General features: G+C 43.0%; 1 protein-coding gene across 5 annotated transcripts in view; it reads right to left on the bottom strand.

Annotated features, from left to right (window-relative positions):
• Positions 1-20,236: 20,236 nt before the first annotated feature.
• The window catches only part of ADD3 (adducin 3), a 122,465-nt gene continuing 118,184 nt past the window's right edge, over positions 20,237-24,517 (bottom strand). For 4 of the 5 annotated variants that reach the window (XM_089898154.1, XM_022568804.3, XM_089898155.1 and 1 more), the window contains 2 exons: positions 23,114-23,209; positions 20,237-22,509 (listed from right to left, as the gene is read on the bottom strand). In XM_089898154.1, the coding sequence (XP_089754280.1) occupies positions 22,217-22,509; positions 23,114-23,209 (389 nt within the window). In that variant the 3' untranslated portion in view covers positions 20,237-22,216. The remainder of the gene's footprint in view (positions 22,510-23,113; positions 23,210-24,517) is intronic. The other variant, XM_022568808.3, reaches the window with a different exon arrangement.

Raw genomic sequence — 24,517 nt, 5'->3', positions numbered from 1 at the left:
CACCAGGGAAGTCCCTGTATACAGATCTTATATTCTGAAAACTTGATTTGTTTATTAGCTCTAAAAGTAATTTTTTGTAGCTTCCATAGAGCTTTTTGTGTAAAAGATCATCTGCCAATAGAGATAGTTTTACCTCTTCCTTTCCAGTTTGGATGTCTTTTATTTCTTGTTCCTCCTAAGTTCTCTGGCTAGAACCTCCAACACAATGTTGAACAATGGTAAGAATGGACATCCTCGTCTCACTCTTGATCTTAGGGGAAGCATTCAGTCTTTTATCACTGATTATGATGTGAGTTGTGCACTAATTTAAAATTGGTGGTCTAGTAGCCACATTAAAAAAAGAAAAGGGTAAAATTAATTTTACTAATCTATTTCATTCAACCCAATATATAAAAAATACTATTTCAGGAGTTCCCTGGTGGCCTAGTGTTTGGGATTCCGGGCTTCCACTGCCATGGCCTGGGTTCAGTCCCTGGTCAGGGAACAGATCCTGCAAGCTGTGTGACATGGACAAAAAACAACAACATGTTATTTCAACATGGAATCAATATCAAAATTATTAATGAGATATTTTATTTTGTTTGCATACTAAGCCTTTGAAATTTGGTATGTATTTTGTACATTTAGCTCATCTCAATTCAGAGTGGCTAAATTTTAAGTGCTAGTAGCTACCATAGTGAGCAGCACAGGTCTGGAATATGCCTGGATCAAAGCAATAATAGCTAATAGTTACTGACTACTCACCACAGGCCAGATACTCTTCTGAGATATTTCATGTATTAACTCAATTTATCTTTACAGTAACCACGTGAGTTAATGAAGGCATAGAGAGGTTATGTTACTTGTCCCAAATTGCCTAGCTGGAGAATGACAGAGATGGGATTCCAGCCTGGGGAGCTAGATTTTTTATTTTTTATATCAGATTTACCATGGTCTGATTCACATACTATATAATTCACTCACTTCAAAGTGTAAAACTGGACGGTTTTTAGTACATTCACAGAGTTCTGCAATCATCACAATCAATTTTAGAGCATTTCGTCACCCCAGAAGGAAAGCCCATACCCATTAGCAGTCATTCCCTAGGTAACCACCAATTTACTTTCTATCTCTATAGATTTGCCTATGGACATTTCATATAACTGGAATCATACAATATGTGGTCCTCTGTGACTAGTTTCTTTTATTTAGCATAACGTTTTCAAGGTTCATCGGTGTTGTAATATGTGTCAGTACTTCATTTCCTTTTATTGCCAAATAATATTCCATTGCATATGTATACCACATTTTATTTACTCTTTCATCTGCTGATGGGCATTTGAGTTGTTTTCACTTTTTGGGTATTACGGATAATGCTGCTCTGACCATTCATGAGCAAGTGTTTGTGTGGACATATGTTTTCATTTCTCTTGGGCATATATCTAGGAGTGGAATTAATGGACCATATGGTAACTCTGTATTTTTTTTTTTTTTTTTGCAGTACGCGGGCCTCTCACTGCTGTGGCCTCTCCCGTTGCGGAGCACAGGCTCCAGACACGCAGGCTCAGCGGCCATGGCTCACGGGCCCAGCCGCTACGCGGCATGTGGGATCTTCCCAGACCGGGGCACGAACCCGCGTCCCCTGCATCGGCAGGCGGACTTTCAACCACTGCGCCACCAGGGAAACCCGGTAACTCTGTATTTAAGTTTTTGAGGAACTGCCAAAGTGACTGCACCATGTTACATTCCCACCAGCAGTGTATGAGGGGTCCAGTTTCTCTATATCCTCACCGATATTTGTTATTATCTTTTTGTTTCTAATCATCCTAATGGGTGTGAAGTGGCCCAATGCCTAAACTCTTAATTATTATTCTACACAGGAGAAAGTCAATGAATATTTTTTAAATTAATGAAGAAATAAACACATCTTGTCATTGTCAGTTATGTGTTCTGAATCATAGAACAAATGGCTCAAAGCTCACTAAAAAAGAGCTTTAACAGAAGAGAAGAGTGTTTTCCTCTAAAATAGTGATCTCCTGGTTATATCTGAGTCACCCGAGAAGAGTTTTAAATGTGCCGATTCCCAGGCCCCATTCCCACAGATTGATTTGGTAGGTAAGAGGAGGGCCCTGGGAATCTGTATTTTTAAAAAGCTTCTGCAGGTGATTCTGAATGCAGCCGGGTTTGGGTGGGACCCAGTAAGCTAAGAGGCCATTTAGAGTATAGGGTTTACATTTGCAATAAACCAGTCTCTGGAGTGCCTTTCAGAAAGGCAAGGTTGTGGGAAGGGCAGGAATTGACCTGGCTGAGGTTTGGGAGCTGAGGCCCTGCTCAGGGCCGTATCGCACATGCCAGAGGAAGAAAGAAAAACAATAACGAAGGCTCATTGAAAGCTTACCTCGTTCTGCCTAAGTCTTGACGTGGAACACCTCATTTAATCTTCCAACCAAGATCTTAGGAGGAAGGTGCTCTTAATTATTCCTCCGTTATAGGTGAACAAACTGAGGCTCAGAGAGATTGAGTTGCCCGAGGTCTCACAGCTCGGTAGAGCCAGGCCCCCAGCAAGGTCTGTTTGACTCCACTCTGCTTCCCTCCCAGGCCGTTTCTCTACCCTGGATGCACTCCAGCATTCTGGCGGAGTCAGGACACAAATTCAAACATGTGGTAGCTAGACGGGCCAACAAAGAAAGGAGCGAGATGCTTGGGGGGAGTGCATGGAGTGGCTCTGGGTGACATGTCGGTGTGAGGAAGGGCAGGGTGGTAACAAACAGGAAAAAGAAGTGGTTCTTGGTGGCACTGCCTCTGTACAGTTTATGAGCCCTACAACCGACCCCATTCCTTCCTGCAGCATTGCATCCTTGCCCCAGAATGCCCTCCCACCTCTCCAGAGAGACTCGGATACAGCACATATTCCTTAGCATCTAAGAATCAGTAGCAGACGCTTTCAAATGCTATAGCTCACTTAGACATCATTTCTAGATGAGGAAACCAAGGCTCAGAAACATTAAATCATTTGCCTAAACTCACACAGCAAGTAAGTTTGCAAAGCAGAGGTTCAGGCTTTGTTTTCCACTCCCAGTTCATGCTCTCTTCCTTTTAGTAGTGATCATTTTTTTTAATTGAGCTATAGTTGACGTATTACATTATGTTAGTTTCAGGTGTACAGGATAATGATTCTATATTTGTACACACTGCAAAATGATCACCACAGTAAGTCTAGTTAACATCTGTCACCATATATAGTTACAATTGTTTTTTCTTGTGATGAGAACTTTTAAGATCTACTCTCTTAGCAACTTTCAAATATGCAGTACAGTATTATTAACTAATAGTCACTATGCAGTGGTTCTTAATTTGGGGCAGATTGTGGGTCCCTTGGAGAGTCTGAAGAAAGCTTATCTTCCCAATGTTGTGAGTGATCATCCTGCATGCGTGTGTGTACTGGGGGCTCATTCACAATGCTTCAGTTCTAGGACAATACCCAGACCCTGGTTAACATGCTCTGCTTTGCTCATGCTTTGAGGGACCCCCTCCCAGGAGCAGCAGTTTCACAAGAACATATTAACACCTCTCAAAGACAAAGGCAACTTAAAAGAGCTGGTTCATCACAGAGCTGAGTCCCTTCTTCACAGACCCAAGGAGACCCGGAAACCATCAAAAGCTGAGGCTGGGAAACCCGGCTTCCTGCTTCTGGCCTCAATTTCTCACCACAATTACCACCATGACCACTAAAAATAAGACTAAACCCTACACACGCCCTCCCCAAGTCATTCTCCTTGTGATTTATCTCCTTGCTTCCTGTTGATTTTGAAGGTTGTTTTATTTCACAGCCTCTGACTTCTGTTCACAGCCCACTGGGCACTCCCCCAGCTTGAGAAGAAACAACATTAAAAAAAGAAAAAAGACCAAGAGAAGGTGAAAGGTGGGAAACAGCAGGGTAATGAGTGTCGATGTCCTGCCTCTGTTCATCCACTTTGCTGGGAAAGTGGGAATCCACCTCCGACCTGCCAGTGTGGCTGCTCCCAGGAACCCTGGTCCAGACCCAACTCAAAGGCTGCCAGGGCCAACCTGGATGAATCTTGGTTACTGGTTTCACAAATGTCCCCACTGTCCCACCAGTTGTTGTGGAGATGTGGAAGGCATGAACTCTAGGTGAAATTATTCCACAAGCTTCAGGGAGGACTAGGTTACAAGACATAGGATTTGGGGGACAGTTGATGAAAAATGCCCTTTGCCCCTCTCCATTTGTCCCCTAGAAAACCACAGACCATTGGCCGAGTTTTCTGATTTGCCCCCCCCAAATGCTTCTTCCAGCCATGATTTCAAAGTTCGTCCCTTCCAGGAGATCTCCCTGAGGCCCCTCAGTAAGACTAACTCCGCCCTCTCCCAATCTCTTAGCCTCCCCTTTGCAACGTTCATATCTGTGAGCACTTGCAAGGGCATGTGTGACCTCTTAAACACTGTTTTTAGAAATTACACAACTAGTAAATGTTTGTTGTGTGGAAATATCAGAAAATCCAGAGAGACTTCATCTCCAAAAAAAAAAAAAGACAAAATTTATCCACAAAGGCTTGTAACATTTTGGTGATCTTTCCATTTTCCTATGCAGACACACACACACACACACACACACACACACACACACCACATTTACTTAGAGCTTGGAGTGGAATCATATATTCTATTTCGAGTTCTGTAACTTCTTTTATGCCCACTCAATAATCTTAAGACATTTTCATATCAACATTTTATACTATTGGAAATCACTGCAGAGTATTCCATCCGACAGCTGTAACACAGTCTTCTCAACCAGTCTTATATTGCTGGACATTTAAGTTGTATCTAGTTTTTTTTAACAGCTTTATTAAGATATAATCCACATGCCATAAAATTCATCCTCGTAAGGTGAACAATTCAGTGGTTTTTAGTACACTTACAGGGTTCTGCCACCATTACCACTAACTAATTTTGAACATTCTCATCACCCCCAAAAGAAACTCCATAGCCATTAGCAGTCACTAGACCCCTAGACCCTGGAAACCTCTAATTTACATTCTGCCTTTATGGATTTGACTATTCTCGACATTTCATATAAATGGAATCATACAATATGTGGCTTCCTTCATTTAGCATGGTGTTACCAAGGTTCATCCGTACTGTGTCGTGTATGAGTACTGCCTTTCTGCTGCTGCCGAGTAATATCCCATTGTACATATAACACCACATTTTGTTTATGCATTCGTCAGTTGATGGACATTTGAGTTGTTATACTTTTTGGCTGTTACGAATAATGCTGCTCTGAACATTTGTGTACAAGGTTTTATGGGAAAGTATTTTTCAGTTATCTGGGGGATATATTGAGGAGTAGAATTGCTGGCTCATAGGTTCACTCTATGTTTAACTTTTTGAAAAACTCCAGACTGTTTTCCAAAGTGGTTGTACCGTTTTACATTCCCATTAGCAATGTATGGAGACTCAGATTTCTCCACATCCTTGCCAGCGCTTGTTTTTGTTTACCTTTTTTTTTTTTTTAAACCAATTGGTTTTTAACCCCACACAGCACCCAGACCCGTTCCTTGAATATAGGAACTGCCGAATCCATGTTTGCTTGGCTGATCATGTGCTTTTCCTGAAGTAATTTTTGCTTCTTCGAAACTCATCTACACACTTTGTCCCCCAAACACTGAGCCAGATCCAGCCTCCATCCCTGGAGATGGGGAAGGCTTTGTGGAGGAGGAAGAGTTTAATCTGGAAGACAGTTGTAACAAAGAGCGTGGATTTGGGAACAGGATCAACCGCTTGAGGCTTTAGTTCCATCACCTGTTAAGTGGGGGATGATAATAGCACCTACCTCACGAGATGACGCAAATCAAATGCTCAGCACAGTGCCTGGGAGGATGAGGAGCTGGTTCTCCAGTTCGAGCTGGGGAAGGACACGCCACTCTGAGGAAAGAGCACTTGCAATGACACGCGTGTGAAAGCAAGTGTCTAGAGCCAGGTGAGCAGCTGAAGTGTGGAAATAAAGCCAGACTGGTTCCCCAAAGGGCTCCTGGAATGCAAAGGAAGTTGGATTTCATCTTTGCCGTAAGTCATAGATTCTGGGCCGCGTGTGACAGGACCACGATTTGCTCCCTCTCCAGGAGTGTGAGGCTGGAGCAGAGAAACCAGTAAGGACACTGTTTAAATGAATTTAGGTGAAAAATGAAGAGCCTAGACTAGGGCCATGACAATGGGAATAGAAAGAGGGGCCAAAAGGGGGAGAGATTTAGGAGGTAGCACCAATGGATACAATGGCCATGTGGCCTCTGTTATAGCAGAGCGCTCTACAGATATCACCTTACTAAATCCTCACAAGTCTGCAAGGAGGTACCCACTTTCCCAGTTACAGATTAGGAAACTGAGGCTTGAAGAAAGTAAGTGACTGGCTCAAAGTTGTAGCACAGGTATAAAATCTGAACCTAGCTCGGCCTACTCTCTTTGTCTTTGTGTCTCTCTGGGCAGGACTTAGCTGTATGGTAAAGCCTGGGGCACAGTGGAAGGGTTGGGAGAGCAGCGAGAGGACAGTTCTTCTCCTTGAGAGGCTTGGCTTGATTGGCAGCTCAGAACTCAGGTGGGCCAGGCTGAGGGCTGGAAGGCCTCTCCGAGGAGCAAGAGAGAGGGTGAAATAAGAGGATTTGCCCAAAAGGAACTGAGATGTTTCTGATCCTCTCTCTTCCCCTGGGCGCTGGGCACAGCATGAAGCCTTGGAAACGAAGTGTGTTCAAGGTAGACCATGACCCAGCCTGCCCACGTCTGGAGTAAGGGTGATGGCGTGTGGGCCCGGGAGGAGGGCAGGCAACCCCTACTTCCTCCCTCGTTTAGAACCCCATCCTGGAGTGAGACCTAGATCCTCTGGGCTTGGGGCCATGCTGGGAAGTCACAGGGCTGGTGGCTGAGGCCAGGCTCTCCCAGATAGCCTGGGGCCTCTTCCTGAATGCTGCCAGCAGCAGGGGGGCAGAGACCCCATCCCCTTGCAGGAAAAATGAACACTCCCAGTGTGTGGAGCTGTCCCAGGCCTGCCTCATAGGAGCAGGTGAGCTGAGGGGCCGTGTGGACATGGCACAAGATGCCCTGCTCACTGAGTCGGGAATGAGGGAGGGGCACCTGGAGGGGGGTCCCAAGCTGCCAGGCCTCACACAGAACGGGGAGCCCTTTGCTTCCTCTTTCCCCCAGGCCCTACTCCCCATGGCCCCCTTCATGTGTGCATCAGCCTTTGTCCACGAGGCCCTGATCACTCAGCCTAAAGTTAGTGGAGGCCCAGATGGGGACATGGCAGGGAGCCATCTGGTCTTCTCCCAAGACCCTCAGCGCCCACCCCCAGTGCCTCGCCTGCCTCATCCCAAAACCACCCCCTGCTTCTCTGCCCCAGGGTCTTTATCCCTGTTTACTATCTTTCAACTAGGCGGCCTCAATACCCTGCACACAGAAAGCCAGCCAGCCGAGCGTGGCGATCCCAGGGCCCCCTCTCCTGCCTCTCTTTCCCTCTGGGTTCAGGGACTGGGGCGGCAGGGGGAGAGAGAAAGGCAGTCTGCAGTCTCCCCTCCAGCTAAAAGTGACCATGGCCGTGGTCTCTTTGCAGTCAGCTGTTTCCGCTGGACCACAGCTGGAACTCCTGGGGTGGCGGTCGGTGGCAAGCAGGTGCCTGTGAGTGAGGGGCGGGGTGGTGGGTCGGAGGCCCGGGGTACGGCTGTCATGGGACACGTGTCCTCTGATTGACTCCGGGCCTGGCTCAGTTAACCCTTCCGCTTGGAAGTGTTCTAGGTCACCAACAGGTGTGTCCAGTGACCCCTCCCAGAGTGTCACTGGACACTCAGCCACATCTCTCTGGCCACACGGAGGCCCCCAGCCACAAAGAAGGGAGGGGGAGGCAAAGAGTGAAGAAGGAGGAAGAGGAAGGAGACAGAGTAGGAGAGGCACAGTCGGGGTGGCCATGTCCCAGGAGGAGCCTCACAGGCCCTGCAGTGACACGCGGATGCCTGGAGCGCCCCAGCGCCAGTGCAGGCGCTGGGCTCACACTTGCTTAATCCCCAGCATCAACCCTACACGGCAAACATGCTCACGCTCACTTTAGAGCTGAGAGAACTAAGCTTGGAGAAGAAATCTGCCTAAGGTCATTCAGCTGGTCCTCGGCAGAGCTTCCGGCTCCAGAGTTCACATGTTTGCTTCCTTCTCGGCCGCTCAGCCTCTGCCTCGCCTTGTTCCCTCCCCCAGAGTGGAGTCCACGATCACGGCCCTGCACACCCACGACCCAGCGCCTCCTCACCAGGCTGGGCCCTGCCTTCTCCAGGGACGCACTTGGCCCGGTTTCAGGCCCCAGATCTGTTCTGGAAAGGCCTGCCTCACAGCAGGGATCACAGGAGCTTCCCAGCGTGACAGGGCCCAGCCTCCGTCCTCGGAGGAAGCTAGAGCAGAACAGATGGCTTCAGAGAGGCAAGACTTGGGGGTCCCATGCATGGAAGAGGTGACTGCTCTCAGGAGGGACCTAGGAGCTCGAAAGGGTCGGGAGTCAGAGACACCAGCCTTTGAATCCTGATCCCCACTTACCACTGTCTTGGGCAAGTAGTTTAGCCTCCACTGGTCTGAGGTTCCTTACTCAGAACAGGGTGAGTAATATTGCAGCCTGTCCCCAGGGGCATTGTTGGGAACACAACCGTCTTTATAAAGCACCCAGAGGGCTGCCTTGGACATGGTGGGGGCACCACGCATACTAGCAGAGGTTATCATTCCTGTACTTTCTACCCCCAGACTGACCTCTCCCGGGGCCACACCACACACTCGTGGGCTCTCAGGACAACATGGCAGGGTTTTGTTCACCTGCACACAGCATGGTCTGGCACTGATCTGAAGCTGCCCTCCTGGCAGGGTTGTGGGCTCACCTGCTTCATTCATCAGTGTCAGATGTCCTGGGGGCTTCCACGTGAGGGATCAGCCTTAGCTATAAAGAAAGGGAAACTTCAACCTAATTGCTGACCAAGGTGGACAGCCAGCGCTAGTTTATGGGTTCGGTCCCTCCCAGAGTCTCCCTCTATCCCAGCGAGGGCAGCTCTGGTCCTCTGCAGAGGCCTTGCTCTGTGTCCCAGGCACACACTGCTCCAACCAGGGCAGACAAGCCCTGGGTCCTTGTCCATGAGCCGACAGCTTGGTGACGGTACCCTGCCGATAACCTCTCAGTATTTGTTGCTCCTTTTCTTGGAGAGGAGGCTGAGCACAGAGAGAAGGGTGGAAAACCAAGTGGGGTGGGGTGGGGGCAGCACCGGGCTTCAAATGCACAGACCACACCCAACGAAAAAGCCCTGCTGTTCACCAGATCTTCACCTTTGGCAATAAATTGATGCAAGAGGTCTCAATGCCTTCCCCTACCTCGAAGTATTTCCTCACAGTATTCTTTCAGTCACAAGTGGTTGAAAGATACTTCCTAAGAAGTTGACATTCTTCTTCCTTTTTACCTGAAAGGATGGTTTTGAGTGCCCCTATGGACTGGAGCCCCGGTTAATGGCCCGACTGACCTACATCTCACTCCAGCTCTGCCTCTGATGACAGCACTGGTTCCTTAGCTTCCAAACCAAGGAGAATTCTCTGTACAAGGAAATATGCCTTAGGAGACGAGATACCCGTGGAGCAGAGTTCCAGGGATTCCCCAGGCATGAATTCTCAGCAGAAAGGACAGTGTTGACCAGAGAATCCATCAGAAGTTTGTTTCCGAAGAGGAATGGAATGGCTAAGGCTGAAACGGAGAGTGGGGTAGGAGAGGTAGGGATTCAGTGCTTTCTCCTCTAGCCCCAGCCGGTAAACCTGGCACGCCAAAGAGCTGGTCCTGCCCTGGATCAGGTCCCATCTCGCAGCAGTGAGGAGGCCACCAGCTACCTTTGGAGAAAAGTACTCATGTGACAATCAACGGCTGGGAGGGCAGCATCGGGAGAAATCTATATTTGGAAGAGGACACTGAACTGGGTGGGTGACTCCCTGGCTTATCAGGGCCCCACAGTCCAGCATGGCACCAGGGCAGATGGGCTGTCTGATCTCCACCCGATTGGGCTCGGTTCAGTCCCCATAAGAAGGAGGGCCTTGTCCTCACACACCCCTATGCTGTGTCATCTTACTCCATTGACCCCACTGGCCTCCGTATCACAGCCAGCTGCAATGGGAAGAGAAGTTGGCTGGCTTTCAAAGTCAGGGGTGAGCAGAGGCATGGCCCGGCCCGGACTGGGCACATACTGGCAATGGCAAAAGGCAGAGGAGGTGCTTCTGCAGGAGAATTAACACATTTGATTCCAGGGGATTTAAAAGTGAGTTAAACAGCTCTGTAAGAATTCATTCAACTTGGAGTATTAATCACATTTCTCTCTGGTGAAAAAATAGCCATGGCTTAGATAAGTCAAGGTAGCAAATAGTTGAGAAAGCTTTCCATCCCCCATGGAGATGGCACAGCTGTGACCTCAGGCTGACATGTGCTTGACATGCACCTCTGACACTTACTAGCTACTACGTGACCTTGGACAAGTTATACATCCTCCTTGGGTCTCACTTTGCTCATATGTAAAACGGAGAATAAGTTTTGATGAAATTAAACACAATCATGTATGGGAAGAACAGAACCTAGGACATAGCAGGTGCTGAATGGGTGTGTCCTTCTTCTAAAAGCGACCTTCCCTTATTTCTCATTGTCTTTACCATCTCATTTAACTAATTTGATATTGATTGACTAATTCTGATGATTTATTATACCCTGTGGTGGTTTTTAGATACGACTACAAATTCTTTGACACCCCTCTCTTCAAAAGGTGAAGTTGAATAGCCCTCCCCCTGAAGACTGGCTGGACTTGGTGACTCACTTCTAATGAAGAGGCTATGGCAGAAGTGAAGGTGTATGACTTCCCGGGCAAAGTCATAAAAGGCATTGTGTCTTCTGCCTTGTTCTCTCTTGGATTGTCTGCTCCATGGGCCACCCTGTCCTGAGGCAGCCTGTGGAGAGGCCCATGTGGGGAGGATCGAAGGCCTCCCACCAATAGCCAGCACCAGCTTGCCGACCCTCCTGGAAGCAGGGTCTCCAGTCCCAGTCGAGCCCTCAGAAGACAGCAGCTCTGGCTGACATCTTAGCTACAACCTCTTGAAAGATCCCAAGCCAGAATGCTCCTGAATTTCTGACCCAAAGAAATATAATCTGTGAGATACAATAAATGTATATTGTTGTTTTAAGCCTCTACATTTTAGAGTAACTTGTTACCTAGCAATAGCTAACTAATACATATCCATTGCCTTCCAAAGAGGTTTTGAAACTGCATCTAGGGCAAGGCATAGCTATAACTAAATGGAAAGCTATTAGAACAAGATTTGAAAGATGAGAGCGGAGTAATAAATGGGGTGGGTTTAGTTACGAGTCTGACTGTCCCCTTTAACCAGACAATCTGGTTGAAGACAAAACATAGCTCAAGCCTTCTTGGAAGCCAAGGCAAAAGTGGAAATTTGATGGGTCATATTAAGACTAATTTTTTTTTTCTTTTGGCTCTAAATGAGGATCCGCATTTGACATGTGGGCCTTTAGATAAACAGCCCCACACAGTGTGGTGGATGGTATCGTGGTATCTTGCAGACATTCTACCTACTGTAGATCACACAGAGCATGTTTGAAATGGTGAGCATATAGTTCACTTATAATGATGTGTTTTCTGACAGTTTTCAGGAACACTTGACATTACAAAAATAGGGGAAAATATACTGTATTTAAAAAACTTTTTACCAAAAAAAAAAATATGTAAAAGGGTTTATAGTGAAAAGTCTCCCATCCCTGTCTCCTACAGGGCAATTCCCCTTCCCATGGTCAATCCTCTGTGACTGATTTCTGGCTTAATTTTCCTGGGATATTTTATATACATACAAATAATGTATATTGTTTGCTTCGTTTATTACATGACTGGTAGCATACAATAGGCACTGTCCTGCTCTGTGCTTATCATTCAATATTGATATATGACTTGAAAATAACATTTACCCTAATTATCGTAATTTTTGATTTTCTGAGTTTTTAATATTTTAGTCAAAATTTGGAAATATAAAAGAGTCAAAAAAAATAAAAAGCACACGTAATCCCAGTACCAAGTTATCACCACTGTTAGACTCACAGATATAGAGAACAGATTTGTGGTTGCCAAGGGGGAGCGGGAGTGGGGGAGGGATGGATTGGGAGTTTGGGATTAGCAGATACAAACCATTATATACAGAATGGATAAACAACAAGGTCCTACTGTATAGCACAGGGAACTATAGTCAATATCCTGTGACAAACCATAATGGAAAAGAATATGAAAAAGAATGTATATATATGTATAACTGAATCACTTTGCTGTATAGCAGAAATTAACACAACATTGTAAATCAACTATAAAGATAAATTAAAAAAAAAAGATATCACCACTGTTAAATATATTCTGTTTGTGTGTATTCTTTCCTGTCTTTCCCCTATGAATATGAAAGTGTATAATGTGTTTTATTATTCAAACTGTAGAAAGAATTTTACATTCTGGGCTCCCTTCCCATTTACTTTTACATAACCCCTTTCCCTCTCCCTCATGTTAACAATTATATTGTGAGCATATGCAGGTTTTTCTCATGAAGCATCTTTATTTTCTTACTAATGTTTTGCCCAGCCCAGGATTGATATGAACCTGCCTTTTCTGGGATTTCTCCATGGTTCTCTGAGAACAGTTCAGACTAACCTCTGTCACCAGAGCATCCCCAAGATGCTGAAAACTGAAAATTGTGAAGCATCATTTAAGCTTGTTCATAAAGGACTTTCTTCGATTTCCAAGATCAGACAGTTAGGGCCACAAAGGCTGCAGATAACCAACCCCCTATGTGATGGCACTCGGCTTTCAAGGGACAAAGAGAGCTAGGAAATGTAATCCTTTCCAGCAAAAGCCCCAAAGTCACTTGCTTCCACGAATACACCTTAGAACCTACAGGATTCTCCCTCCCCCACTGTAGATTAGTGATTGCAGTGGCGCTGCCCAGGCAGTCTGCCTTGGGTAAACTCTTCGTCACTTAGAAGCCACTCTAGCCATGAGAGAGACAGGTTGGGGAAGGCTCCTCTGACATTGCTGCAAGTTCTAACGCCTGAATTTTCTACCAACTGACAAGAGGGTTGCATTTGGTGAATAACCTGGCAAAGAGTAAGAAACAGACTTGGGCTTTGAATCCTGGATTTACCACTTAATATGTAGCGGTATGAGACAATTTATTAGCTTCTCCCTTAACCTCAGGTTCCTGTCACTGCGGGAATGGGGATTAAATGAGATAATGTAATTCAAACATGTAGTACAATGCCTACGAGTGGTAGGCACTTGATAAATTGTAGCAATTATTATTATTATTTGCTGTGCAGATCAAACTAGGAACTCCAATCAGGATTTTCACCTCAAGCCACTTCCTGACTTTGGCCATTTAAGGTATATGAGAACATCTTTTTGCTATGTACATATCGTTAACTTGTACAGTAGTGTCCGTCATAAGCAACAAAAATGTAGCCTCTATGTTTGACCAAGCATGGTGGAAGACAAAAGGATGAACAAGGTGTAGTCTCTGCCTTCCCGGAGTTCACAGTCTTGTAGGGGAGACAGATAATCAACAATGGTAATTTAAGACAGGCTGAGATAAGTTTGACCCTAAAGTGCCATTGGAGTTTGGTAAAGAAGGAAGTCATTTTGGTGAGAGTAACATCTTTCATCAATGGGGCCAGGTGGAGGATGCCTGGAGAGCTGGGAAGCTACCTGAGAGGCTGCAAGCCCTCTGCGGGGTAAGCAGGTTAAGGGAGATGGGTGTAAAGAGGTTCTGTTTGTCAGGGAGTGGGAACAGGTGCTCTGTGGACAACTACTGGAGTAGAGGACAGAATGATTCAAAGAGAGGATGATGACCAATCTGAGCTTTGACAGGTAAGGGCCCGAGGAAGCCATCCTCTCTAGTAGCAGGCTGGAGGAGTGGACTGAGGGGTCATTATGTGGGCAAGTGTGGCAAGACAAATCAGTGAGGCCTTCTGACTCAGGGGCAAAAGGCTGTAACCACAGCCGGAGGGTCTGGAGGACGTGCCACGTGGAATCAAAGCTGTTTCGGGGCTTCCCTGGTGTCGCAGTGGTTGGCAGTCCGCCTGCCGATGCAGGGGACACGGGTTCGTGCCCCGGTCTGGGAAGATCCCACATGCCGCGGAGCGGCTGGGCCCGTGAGCCATGGCCGCTGAGCCTGCACGTCCGGAGCCTGTGCTCCACAATGGGAGAGGCCACAGCAGTGAGAGGCCCGCGTACCGCAAAAAAAAAAAAAAAAGCTGTTTCGCCAGCCTAAAGTCAGAGCCTCACTTATTCCAGCAGCAGCGGCAGGAGGAGGAAACGCAGACCACACGCTGATCCTCTTCTATCCGGGTAGTACTCTTGAGGAGCATCTCCTAGTGACCCCCAGAAGAGGGGCCAGACTCGTCACTAGAGCTCATTTTTCTGGGGTGAAGCTGTGCCTTCAGATAGAGAAAACAGGAGTTCCCAAGGAACACAGGGCCATTTTCACAGCTAGTGTTTCAGTAGCACTTGGCCCTTGTCCTCCCAGGTAGGTTCTGGTGTGAAATATTAATAACCCATTCTGGCTGCCCTGCTGAGTCTTGCTGTCACATGGGGCTGCCTCCATTGTGAGAGTCAGGCCAGGCCCCTGCCTGTCTCTGCAGCACTCCCCTCCCTGCTTCGGCCGGAGCCACTTGACCCCCTCCCGTGGGTGTGGGCTCCAGGACGAGTCCTGATGAGGCAGGAGCAACTAAGGTAGCTCTAGTTCCAGGCTCTGGGACTCACTCACAAGAAGCCACAGCTGTCTCCAGGCCCCTCATGACCTTGTGTCTTGGCTCCGAACCCTGCTTTGCTCCTGGGATCCTGAGCGGTATCACGTACCTCAGCTCTGATAACAGGATCCCCATCTGTCATTCTCCTTCCTTCTGAGTTTCTGTCCTGAAGCCTGAACTGTACTCAGGCCCCATAAGCCCGAGGTCCTGCCTTGATCTTGCCCTTGCCCCACAGGAAGTGGAGGAAGCGTTGCTCTTGAAGCTTAGGCTGGGGCTGGGGCTCCTACACGTGCTACAAGACTTCTGCAGTCCTGCTCTCCTGCTCCGGTGTCTGACGGGGACTTACATTTCCCAGGTGCGACCACTTTACCGGATTGTGCTCTTGGTTAACTGCCACGTCTCCAGATTCCATGCTTCACCTGCCGGGCTGGACTTCCTACTAGCTGGTTCAGCTTAAGCTGTTGCCCCAACGCCTGACTTGGCTCGGTGACTGGGTGGAATTCCGGAGCTTGCCCCACCCAGTCTGCCCTGCTCTGCAGTTAACCGAGCCATGCTCAGCTTGACTTTAGCAAGTACATGTGCATGTACTCTTGCTCAATACCCACGTAAAGGTCAAAATGGAGACATGAGACCATACTTACACAAAATCATTTCCCAGACATGCTTCTACAATATAAAATTACTTAAAAGATACTTTAAAAAAGAAACATCTCGGGCTTCCCTGGTGACGCAGTGGTTGAGAGTCTGCCTGCCGATGCAGCGGACACGGGTTTGTGCCCCGGTCGGGGAAGATCCCACGTGCCGCGGAGCGGCTGAGCCCGTGAGCCATGGCCGCTGAGCCTGCGCGTCCGGAGCCTGTGCTCTGCAACGGGAGAGGCCACAACAGTGAGAGGCCTGCGTACCGCAAAAAACAAAACCAAAACCAAACAGAAAAGAAACATCTCAATTACCACACAACATATTTTAAAGGGCTTAATACAGCCAAGCATCCAGTTGCAGTGGGAGCCTCACCCCTCCCTCTCCCCCTCTTCCTCTCAGCACCGAGGCCCGGTAGATATTATTTGGAATACATTTTTAGTTGTCTGAATAGCCTCAAATGACCTTTATTTCAGCTGAAACAATTGAAGCCAAGATTTCCAAAATAGAAATCAGGTAGGAAGTAATGTTTAACCTTAACTTGTTAGTCCAGTAAACACCTTTGGAAGAGTAGGCCTGTGCCTGCCAGCAAGTTGTCTGTATCTCCATGTTGTCTCATAAAACCGAGGAGGTCATCTACTCTGAAGTCAAAGTCTACCAAACCAGTCCCCACTGAAATCCAGCCCCTAGAGCATTACTCACCAGGAAAGGGCTGAGTTATAGAGTGCAGCAACGACTTCCTCCAGAGCTCCTGCTCAGTAAGAATCTTCAGAAGCTATTGCTTTTGGAAAAAACAATTAGTTTAGATCCTGCTTATGAAGGAAAGTGCTCTTACGTTAAGGAAGGACACATGCTAGTCTGGCAAATCGTTGAAAGGTGTCTAGCAGCACTGCAGCTCCAGGTCCAGGCTGGGACTGTCACTACCACTTTTTTTTTAAACCCAGGAAGTATCATTTAAGTCAAGAGGACCAGTGGGAAATCCACAGAACAGTCTACCTCTTCTAACCAAACCACTTCCTCATTTCCATCCCCATCGGTTAGGATATTACTGCTTTGGGAAATCCAAGTTTTTTCTCGAAAAATCTCAAGTCTAAATATCAGCCTGATAGGACATTCTTTGGTCTAAGAAGTCCAATAATTAACACAACAGATTGGTCCTTCCATAGGGCTCACATACTTACTGGCCTTTCGAGGGACAGTCTAATATAAGTAGACAGATAATGAGGAAAAATCTTGTCTATAAGATTTTGTGCTACAAATTGTTTCAAAAGCATATTAAAAAATTTAGAATCATTTCTTAGAAATTTATTATTTGCGTGTGTGTGTGTGTGTGTGTGTGTGTGAAAGCAAGTTTATTTAGAGAGATACACATTCCACAGGCAGAATGCGGTCCGTCTCAGAAGGCAAGAGACTGAATGATTTCTTAGAAATTTGATATTCTTCAGTGAACATCCAAATTGGATTAATAAAATCAATGCTATTAATTTTAAGGTATAGAGTTTAGTGAGGAACTAGTATCTTGTCTAGTGACAGGAGTTACCTGGGACTGAAAATAAGGAATTTTTTTTTTTTTTTTTTTTACTATTATAAGCAAGGTCAATGCTGGCCTGAGAATGACAAAACCTAAAGTAGTCTGTGTAGGAGTAAAACAAAAGCTAGCTTAATCAATAACCTTCACCATTGCTTCAATATCAAGACTTAACCAACCAGAAATTATATAGGCCTTAAAAATAATTGTTGACTGGAGACATATCCATCTATCTGCTAGCTAAGACATATAACATTTTTTGCTATGGAAGGAATATCTAAAGGTATCAGTTTGTCATTTAACGTATAAATGGCATTTGAAATATTACAAGCTGTAGCGCTAAAGAAAACATCATCTTGAGGGGAAACATAGAAGACTGTAACAGAGCATCTAACAGACTTGAAATTTTAGGAAAAACAATTATTGATAAATAATATACAGCCTCCATTCTACAATGTTTCTCTTAACTATTCCCATAATAAAGTTTTAAACATTAATTTGCAGGGAATTTTAGATAACTGTGTATCTGTTCCTAGGTTACGATCCAATGGGCTTCCAAGAGAGACTGTAGCATAGCAGACAAGTGTGAGACGCAGACTTGAAGACCTTTGCTTGAATCCTGGCTAAGCCATCTCTGAACTGTATGTCAGGCAAGCACAACTTCTCTGGAGGACTGATTCTTCCTAAGTCAGAGCAAGATAACTAGGCTGTAAGCATGAATGAAGTAATTTGGTATGTATAAACTTTCCTCAACCTTATTCTGCCTCTAGTAATGCATAATCAGAAAAAAGTTGCAAATCCAAGCTCATAGATATTTTGAAGGAATTTCCCTCAATTAACTAAAACTAAATATAGACCCAGGATTGCCCCCTAATGGTCATCTCTTAGAAATGAAATCTCTTTGAAAACTACTGAATTTGCAAATTGTTTTTTCTATCCAGATTTCTCCCAAAGTCTTGCTTATCCTTGTTCCGATCTCCAGCATGTACACTAGATTTTTCTCCAAGAAAGGTCATCTCCAAGTATGTTCATCGGAATAAAATTGTAAGTAGGTACAGTATATTTCTTATCTTTAAAACTGCTTCATTAAGCAGCCTTTTCAGGTTTTTAAAGTAACTTTCCTTAGAATGTCTCTCCTTGCCCCCAACATTGGAAATTAAAAAAAAAGCAAAAGAGCGTCTACCCAAGCCTTTTTTGCGTCTTACGCAAGAGTATAGATATCTTATCTTCCAGGTATTATGGTGAAGGTTCAAGAGCTGGTTCTTTATCCTAAAGGATGATGTTACCACAGGTTGTTCCCACTTTCCAGGTATTCATCAATTTCTTCATTCTTGGGGTAATTTGTTAAAAAAAAGTCTTCCAAATCAAAAGTTAATGTTTTATCCCAAATCTATATCCCATCTTATATCAAAACATGAATTCACCATGGCTGGACTTATAGTCCACATTAAGTAAACTGCCTCTCCCCCCAGAAAACGTACACTGGAGGCACATAGGGTCTGGCACTAGCAATTTTAGAAATCTGAATCTCTGAGTGAAATACTAGCACCCCCTTTTAGTTTTCTGCAAGCCTTAGTCTCTATCATCTACAAAATGAGGATAATATCATCTACTTTCTTAAGATGTTGGGAAGGCCAAATGAGGTAATACATGAAAAGCATTTAGCATAATCTTTGATAAACAGAAGGCATCAAAAAATGACAGATATTATCAGTTATCTCCCCCCCAAAATGTCAGTTATTGAAGCAGGCATTCTATTACCACTCACAGGCACGAAAACTCCTCTGAGGAGTTATATTCTACCGTGGTTTCTTTCTGAGACCACACCTCAACAATTTTCAATGTGTTCTCCAGAGGCACTGAGTCCCTGCTGGTGGTATTGGTATTGGTGAAATGGGACCTGCTGAGACAACTAGGTTGAGAACAGTCTAGAGAGGAGAATGATAAGCAACAAAGTCTTCTAAGTTCTGGGTATTTCACAACAAACATGGTGGTGCCTAGCAATAAAGAAAAGGGAAGTTAAGTTCAAGGACTAGAAACATACAGGATTGTTAGGTCTATTACACCCTCTAGTGGCCACAAAGAAGATTGTTCTTTTTAAAATCCTAGTTTGGTCAAGATTGCAACTTTGATGTATATACTTCATCCTGGAGTGTAAAAAATAACCCACTTGCCTTTATGTGTTTTCTGCCTGTGTCAAAAAAGAAAAAATGCTGATGTTAAGAAAAACCAATGCTGTCACAATTTGATCCATTTGCTTCTCTTTATTCCCTGCTGAATGAAAATACTAATCAATAGAGGAAAAGACACAGGCAACATTACCTTTCATGCTATATGGACTCTCAAGTGAGAACTGAAGATAATTGCCTTTGTTGCTTTATGAAAGGGAATTTTGAAATGAGCATCTTTCTAAAACAGCAGTTTTTCACCAAAGGATTATTTACAAGCCAAGGTAATACTTAAATATGTCCAAGACTATGAATCTACCCTCTGCCCAAACCCTTCATTTTTTTAACGGGTAATTATAGTAAAAACTTCAGTTAACCAGAACCCTCAATTAACATGATTTCCCCTCTTGCACTCTATTTTTAGGACAAAGTTGTGGAAAAAAATCACAAGAAATCACTCATGTGAGGGATTTGGTTTGAAAATCTTCTAGGACAGATTATGCTATGTTTAAGTAGAAAAAAAATCTTGAATAAAATTACACTCACCCCATGATAACCAATACACAGGAAATACATACAGAGCTGAACAAGAGCTAGAAGGGAGTGAAATATTTTGTGGAATGTTAATGTGGTGGAACTGTAACCTTTCTATTCTCTCTACTATCTTCTTTATTGTTACATTGTTACATAAATAAAAATCAAAGAGAAGTAATCTATAAACTCAACACATATTCTGCAACATTTTCTATTCTACATCCATAGATTCTGAGACTGAGAATCAGAATCCTAAGTCCTTCAAAGATCTCTAGATGTCAGAGAAATAGTTAAGGTTGCCATAGCCTATCAAGAAACAAAAGTGGGTAACCTGGGGAATATTTCCTCCAAAATGCGCTGAAACAAGAAGGGTTTTATATAGTTGATTTTCAACTAATTTGAAAATAAATGTATTAGGACATTCCTTATTCAGAAGTGTCAGTCAGTCTTACTCAAAATCTCACTGCAGCACAAAACTCAACAGTCCACAAAGCAATTCAGGATAAGTAACCACCCTTGAACTGAAAGCTCTTGATACCACGTCCATCTATTTAAAATACTGTTTATTTGTGATTTTACATTAATTAGCATTACATCTAAGAGCAATATCAGATAACATTTATACATTTTTCCACATGACACAGAGGTTCACTGGCTCATTCTTTATGCCAAAGCAAGTAAATAGAGGCATTAGCAAAAGGTGCAAATAGTTCACTGTTGCATTTAAAAAATATTTATGCACATTGCATTCATTTTATATATATTTTTCAAAAGTTATGGAAAAGCATAGTTCACAGGTTACTGTTTCTACATACGTTGTAATACAACATAAATGATGTAGAACATAAAAGAATCCTCAAATACAGAATTAAGCAACTGAAAGTTTCCGCTAAGATTAAAACACTGATTCCAGTAGTTAGTGAGATCTAGAATGAACTTTCCAGGCTCCGTTTCAACTTTGCATCATCATACACTCACAGTCTAACAGAACCAGCCCCAGAGCACACTATCATCAGTGTAATTTTTTTACACGCCAACTCACCCTTCAGAAATACTTTGGATTATTTTTACCCACTGACTATTTTGGATCACTGATTTTACATTGATTTGTGACATGACTTGGGTGAAAGGGAAATAAAACTATATTAAGCCTAGGTTTAAATTTGTATTTACATTAGAAAGAAAGTTAACTGAAAAGATAAGAAAAATTGGTAAAAATTAAGAAGTGGTAGTTTTCTCACGGTGGGGGTGGGATTAGACCCACTGATTTCTTCTTGTGCTGCCTTCTGAAGATACGCAAGCTAAAAGGAGGATCTGACCTTTTTTAAAACCCAAATATCAACTAAGAAATAGAATGATTTTGGCAGAGAAGCAGAATTTTAGAAATTTGGGACAGGCGTCAAATAAATGACACTTCAAATCCTATCATGACTATGAATCATTATCGAACTAGAATTCTTCTTCTCATGACACCTCTCTTGTTCCCTTCATTTTTCACTTTCTCTCTCATTCTTTTCCTTTCCGTTTGGTTACCTTATGAGGGCTTCTTCATTCATTAGTGATACTAAGAGAAAAATACATTATAAGGTTCAAATATGAATCCTGTTATGCCTTTAAATGCTCTAATCCCCTTTTGATACCAAGTCCCTGGATTCTTTAATTATATTTAAGTATACTTAGTACCAAGCAGCCTCAAATGTGCTCTACTGTTAAATGATTGGCTAATATGCTCAGACACTTTTATACTGAATGGTATACAAACATCTCAACATACAAAAATCGTTTTTGCCAGAGTTAAAGTAAATAACCCATGTTATGTGTATAAAATCCCCTTTGTTGAAAAATAAGGGGCTTTCTAAACTAATAAAAAAGGAATTTTTCAAAAATTATAGTTTACTAAAATGATGTGTTTTTTTTGCAAACAAAGTTACTTCAGGTGAGGAAATTTTATACTATGAATAAAATTCCAAATGAATCTTTTCTTAAATTTAAAAAAACAATTATGTGCCAGTGTATACTAATGCTATAGATTCTTATCTTAGAAGCTTTTAAAGCATTCTGTTAATGCCCATTTTAACAATGGGAACCCAAAAGGGACAGTCAATAATAATGATAAAAAACTATAATCTGCTTACCAAGTGAAGCAGGTTTTGAGAAACAAAAATTCTCTCGCTTGTTCACTGGTAATTTGTTTCCAACAGATATTATGTAGAAGGCCTGAAGTAATTCAGACAGATTATCTGTTTGTGGTGATTATAATAATACTTCATGAGGGCAGAGCTAATCAAAACTAGCAATTGTTTAAAAATTCAAAACCTTTTTTGGACATACAAAATGAGAGATGAATTTGAAAATGTTTTTCATAATATGTTTTTCTTTTAGTAAAACCTCTTTCCAGTTCTTAAAAGTCCAGTTTGCTACATACCCCCAATCTGATCTACCACTGCATATTAATGATCAACTTAAATGTGGTTTTTAAATGTGCAACGTCACATTGTAATAATAATAATTACAAAAAGACTTTATTTAGGCTTCAACTTTCTCCTTTTTTTTGTTCTTTTTCAGAAAAGAAGGAGTGCGGAATTTCTTCTTTTTCTTGGATGGTGATTTTGAAGGTGAGCCTTCAGGTGACAGGACTTCTTCAATTTTTTCTGGAGACTTAATGGTAATCTCGACGTTTTCTATGGCGGTGCTTGTAGTTAACCTGCTCACTCGCTCAGCAAGCTCGTCTTCAACACCATGCACGTCATCCTTGCCATTCACTATCAGGACAGGCATGTCCATGGAGATGAAGCTCTTGGAAAACAGCTCATGGTTTTCTACAAAAGGGGAGGATTTTTAAATTTTATATAGTCAACATCCTTGCTTTATTTTACAAAACTGAAATGTTTAAGCAATGTACTTTAATTCCAATAAAGATAGATCATTATTTTAATAGACTATGGGCCTATTAACATAAAGCTAATGCTCTTAAGTGGTATAAAGAGGACAAAGTTGTTAGACCAAAGAATGAAGGCTGGATAAGTCCAGTTTGATGACTTGACAGTTTCATTGTAAAGCAAGTCAGTATAAATGAGGAGGACAACATACATATATTTTTCTTTAATTTTGGGGTCACTGGGCAATCAAAATTGAAAAAGATTTCATGCTTCTGTTTGGAAGACATACGACAAACCAAATTTAATTTCACAAATTCTTAAGAACTATAGGTTGCCAATATCCAGATTAAGGTAAGTCAATAGAAATGTTGAACAAAAGTAGCACCCCATTTAATAAAAAATATAAAATTATTGGGAGCTTTAAGTAAAATCCATGGTAAACTTACTGTATCAGGTGTTCAATTTCTTTATATGAAGACAAATGACAGAGGGACAGACTCTAAAGATTAAGTCGGTGAAGGCTATGGGAAATTACATTGAATACCTTCTAATTTTTCAGGGATATTTTGCGGTGACTGAGTTTGAGACTGAATTTGTGAAACAGATGAAGCGTCATCTGAGAGTAACTCCTGCTCAGCATCTGTTGGATAAGAGTTTAGTTAAAAGCCATGCAAAACAAAGAAGCATAAGATTTCAGGAAGGTTAGTGCATACGTCAAATACCTGCATACCCAGGGATGATAAACTCTTCAGCAATGAGCTGAGCATGCTACCAGTTATCCCACATATCGATAACTATGCAGTAAGAGGAGGTTAATGTGTTAACATTTCTGGCTGCTACTGGTAATTTTATACACATGCTTTAAGGAAGCATGGCTACTGGAAGCCCAGGCAAATAATATGTATGCATTTAACTTTTGCTAGAGTGTTAGAAAATCAAAACACATTGAGCAGCCAAATGAAAAGAAATATGAAAGCTTCACCAATGATGCTACATTAATGAGGCAGAATGCCTCACTGAATTTTTGATCAATATCCAATTAGTGATTCCTGTCAGCAATATTAGTGAGCTAATACAGGTCGTAATGAATGTGGAAGAAACTATAAAGTTATATATAAAAGGTGATGGTTCTATTGTGCAATATTTGTTACCTGGCATCTTTAGGCTTTCAAAAAATAAGAGATTAAAGAGGGACATTTTACAAAATACAAAATCAGAGAAAGTTTCCAACCTTATGTTAGAATAAACAAGTTGAATAGTATCACCTAACATTTAGTGTAATTACATTAATGAGTCAGGTTGACTTCCTTTTGTGACAAAGACACTAACACACTTATAAAAACTGTTCCCTGGATGATCCAGATGTCATTAGTTCTTTCTACATGATATCTAACTGGGACAAAGATTCTTTAACTATTGGTTCTGTTTTGCATAAAAATTTCAACTGTATGTTGAAGACGCTCTAAAGCAGAGGCTCTTACCCACTTTTGGGGGTTACAGACTTCTTGCCCTCCACCTTGCACCCTTGCCTTCCTCAAATCTGTGTTGCACAAAATTAAGCATATATTTTTCAGATGACTCATGGACTGTCTAAAGCTTATCCAAAGACCCAAGATTGAGAACCCTTGCTATAAAGAATCTCTTATTCTTGAGAAAAAGGGAGCTAATATTCAATTGGCATTTTCATGAACAATTCTTAGATACAACCCTTGCTTAGGGTTCTGAAGTCAGATAAAAGCGACCTCACTAGAGTGCCCATGTACTTAAGGAAAGTCACATAAAAATTCTAGCAGTTTGTTTTATATTTTGATTTTGACATTAAATATTGACATCTTGAGACATCCAGTAACAATAGAGATTCTATAAAGCATTAAAGCCACATACTTGTTAATCTATAATTATGTCAAAGTGGAAAGTTTTTTTAAAAAAAGCCACATATTCTGAATGT

This window comes from Delphinapterus leucas, chromosome 16 (assembly GCF_059928025.1).
Source record: "Delphinapterus leucas isolate spDelLeu-1000000601 "Yukka" chromosome 16, BTC_Dleu_Yukka2, whole genome shotgun sequence".
Classification (NCBI taxonomy): Eukaryota; Metazoa; Chordata; class Mammalia; order Artiodactyla; family Monodontidae; genus Delphinapterus; species Delphinapterus leucas.
Note: the sequence above shows the minus strand (reverse complement) of the source record. Positions and strands in the feature narration are given on the sequence as shown.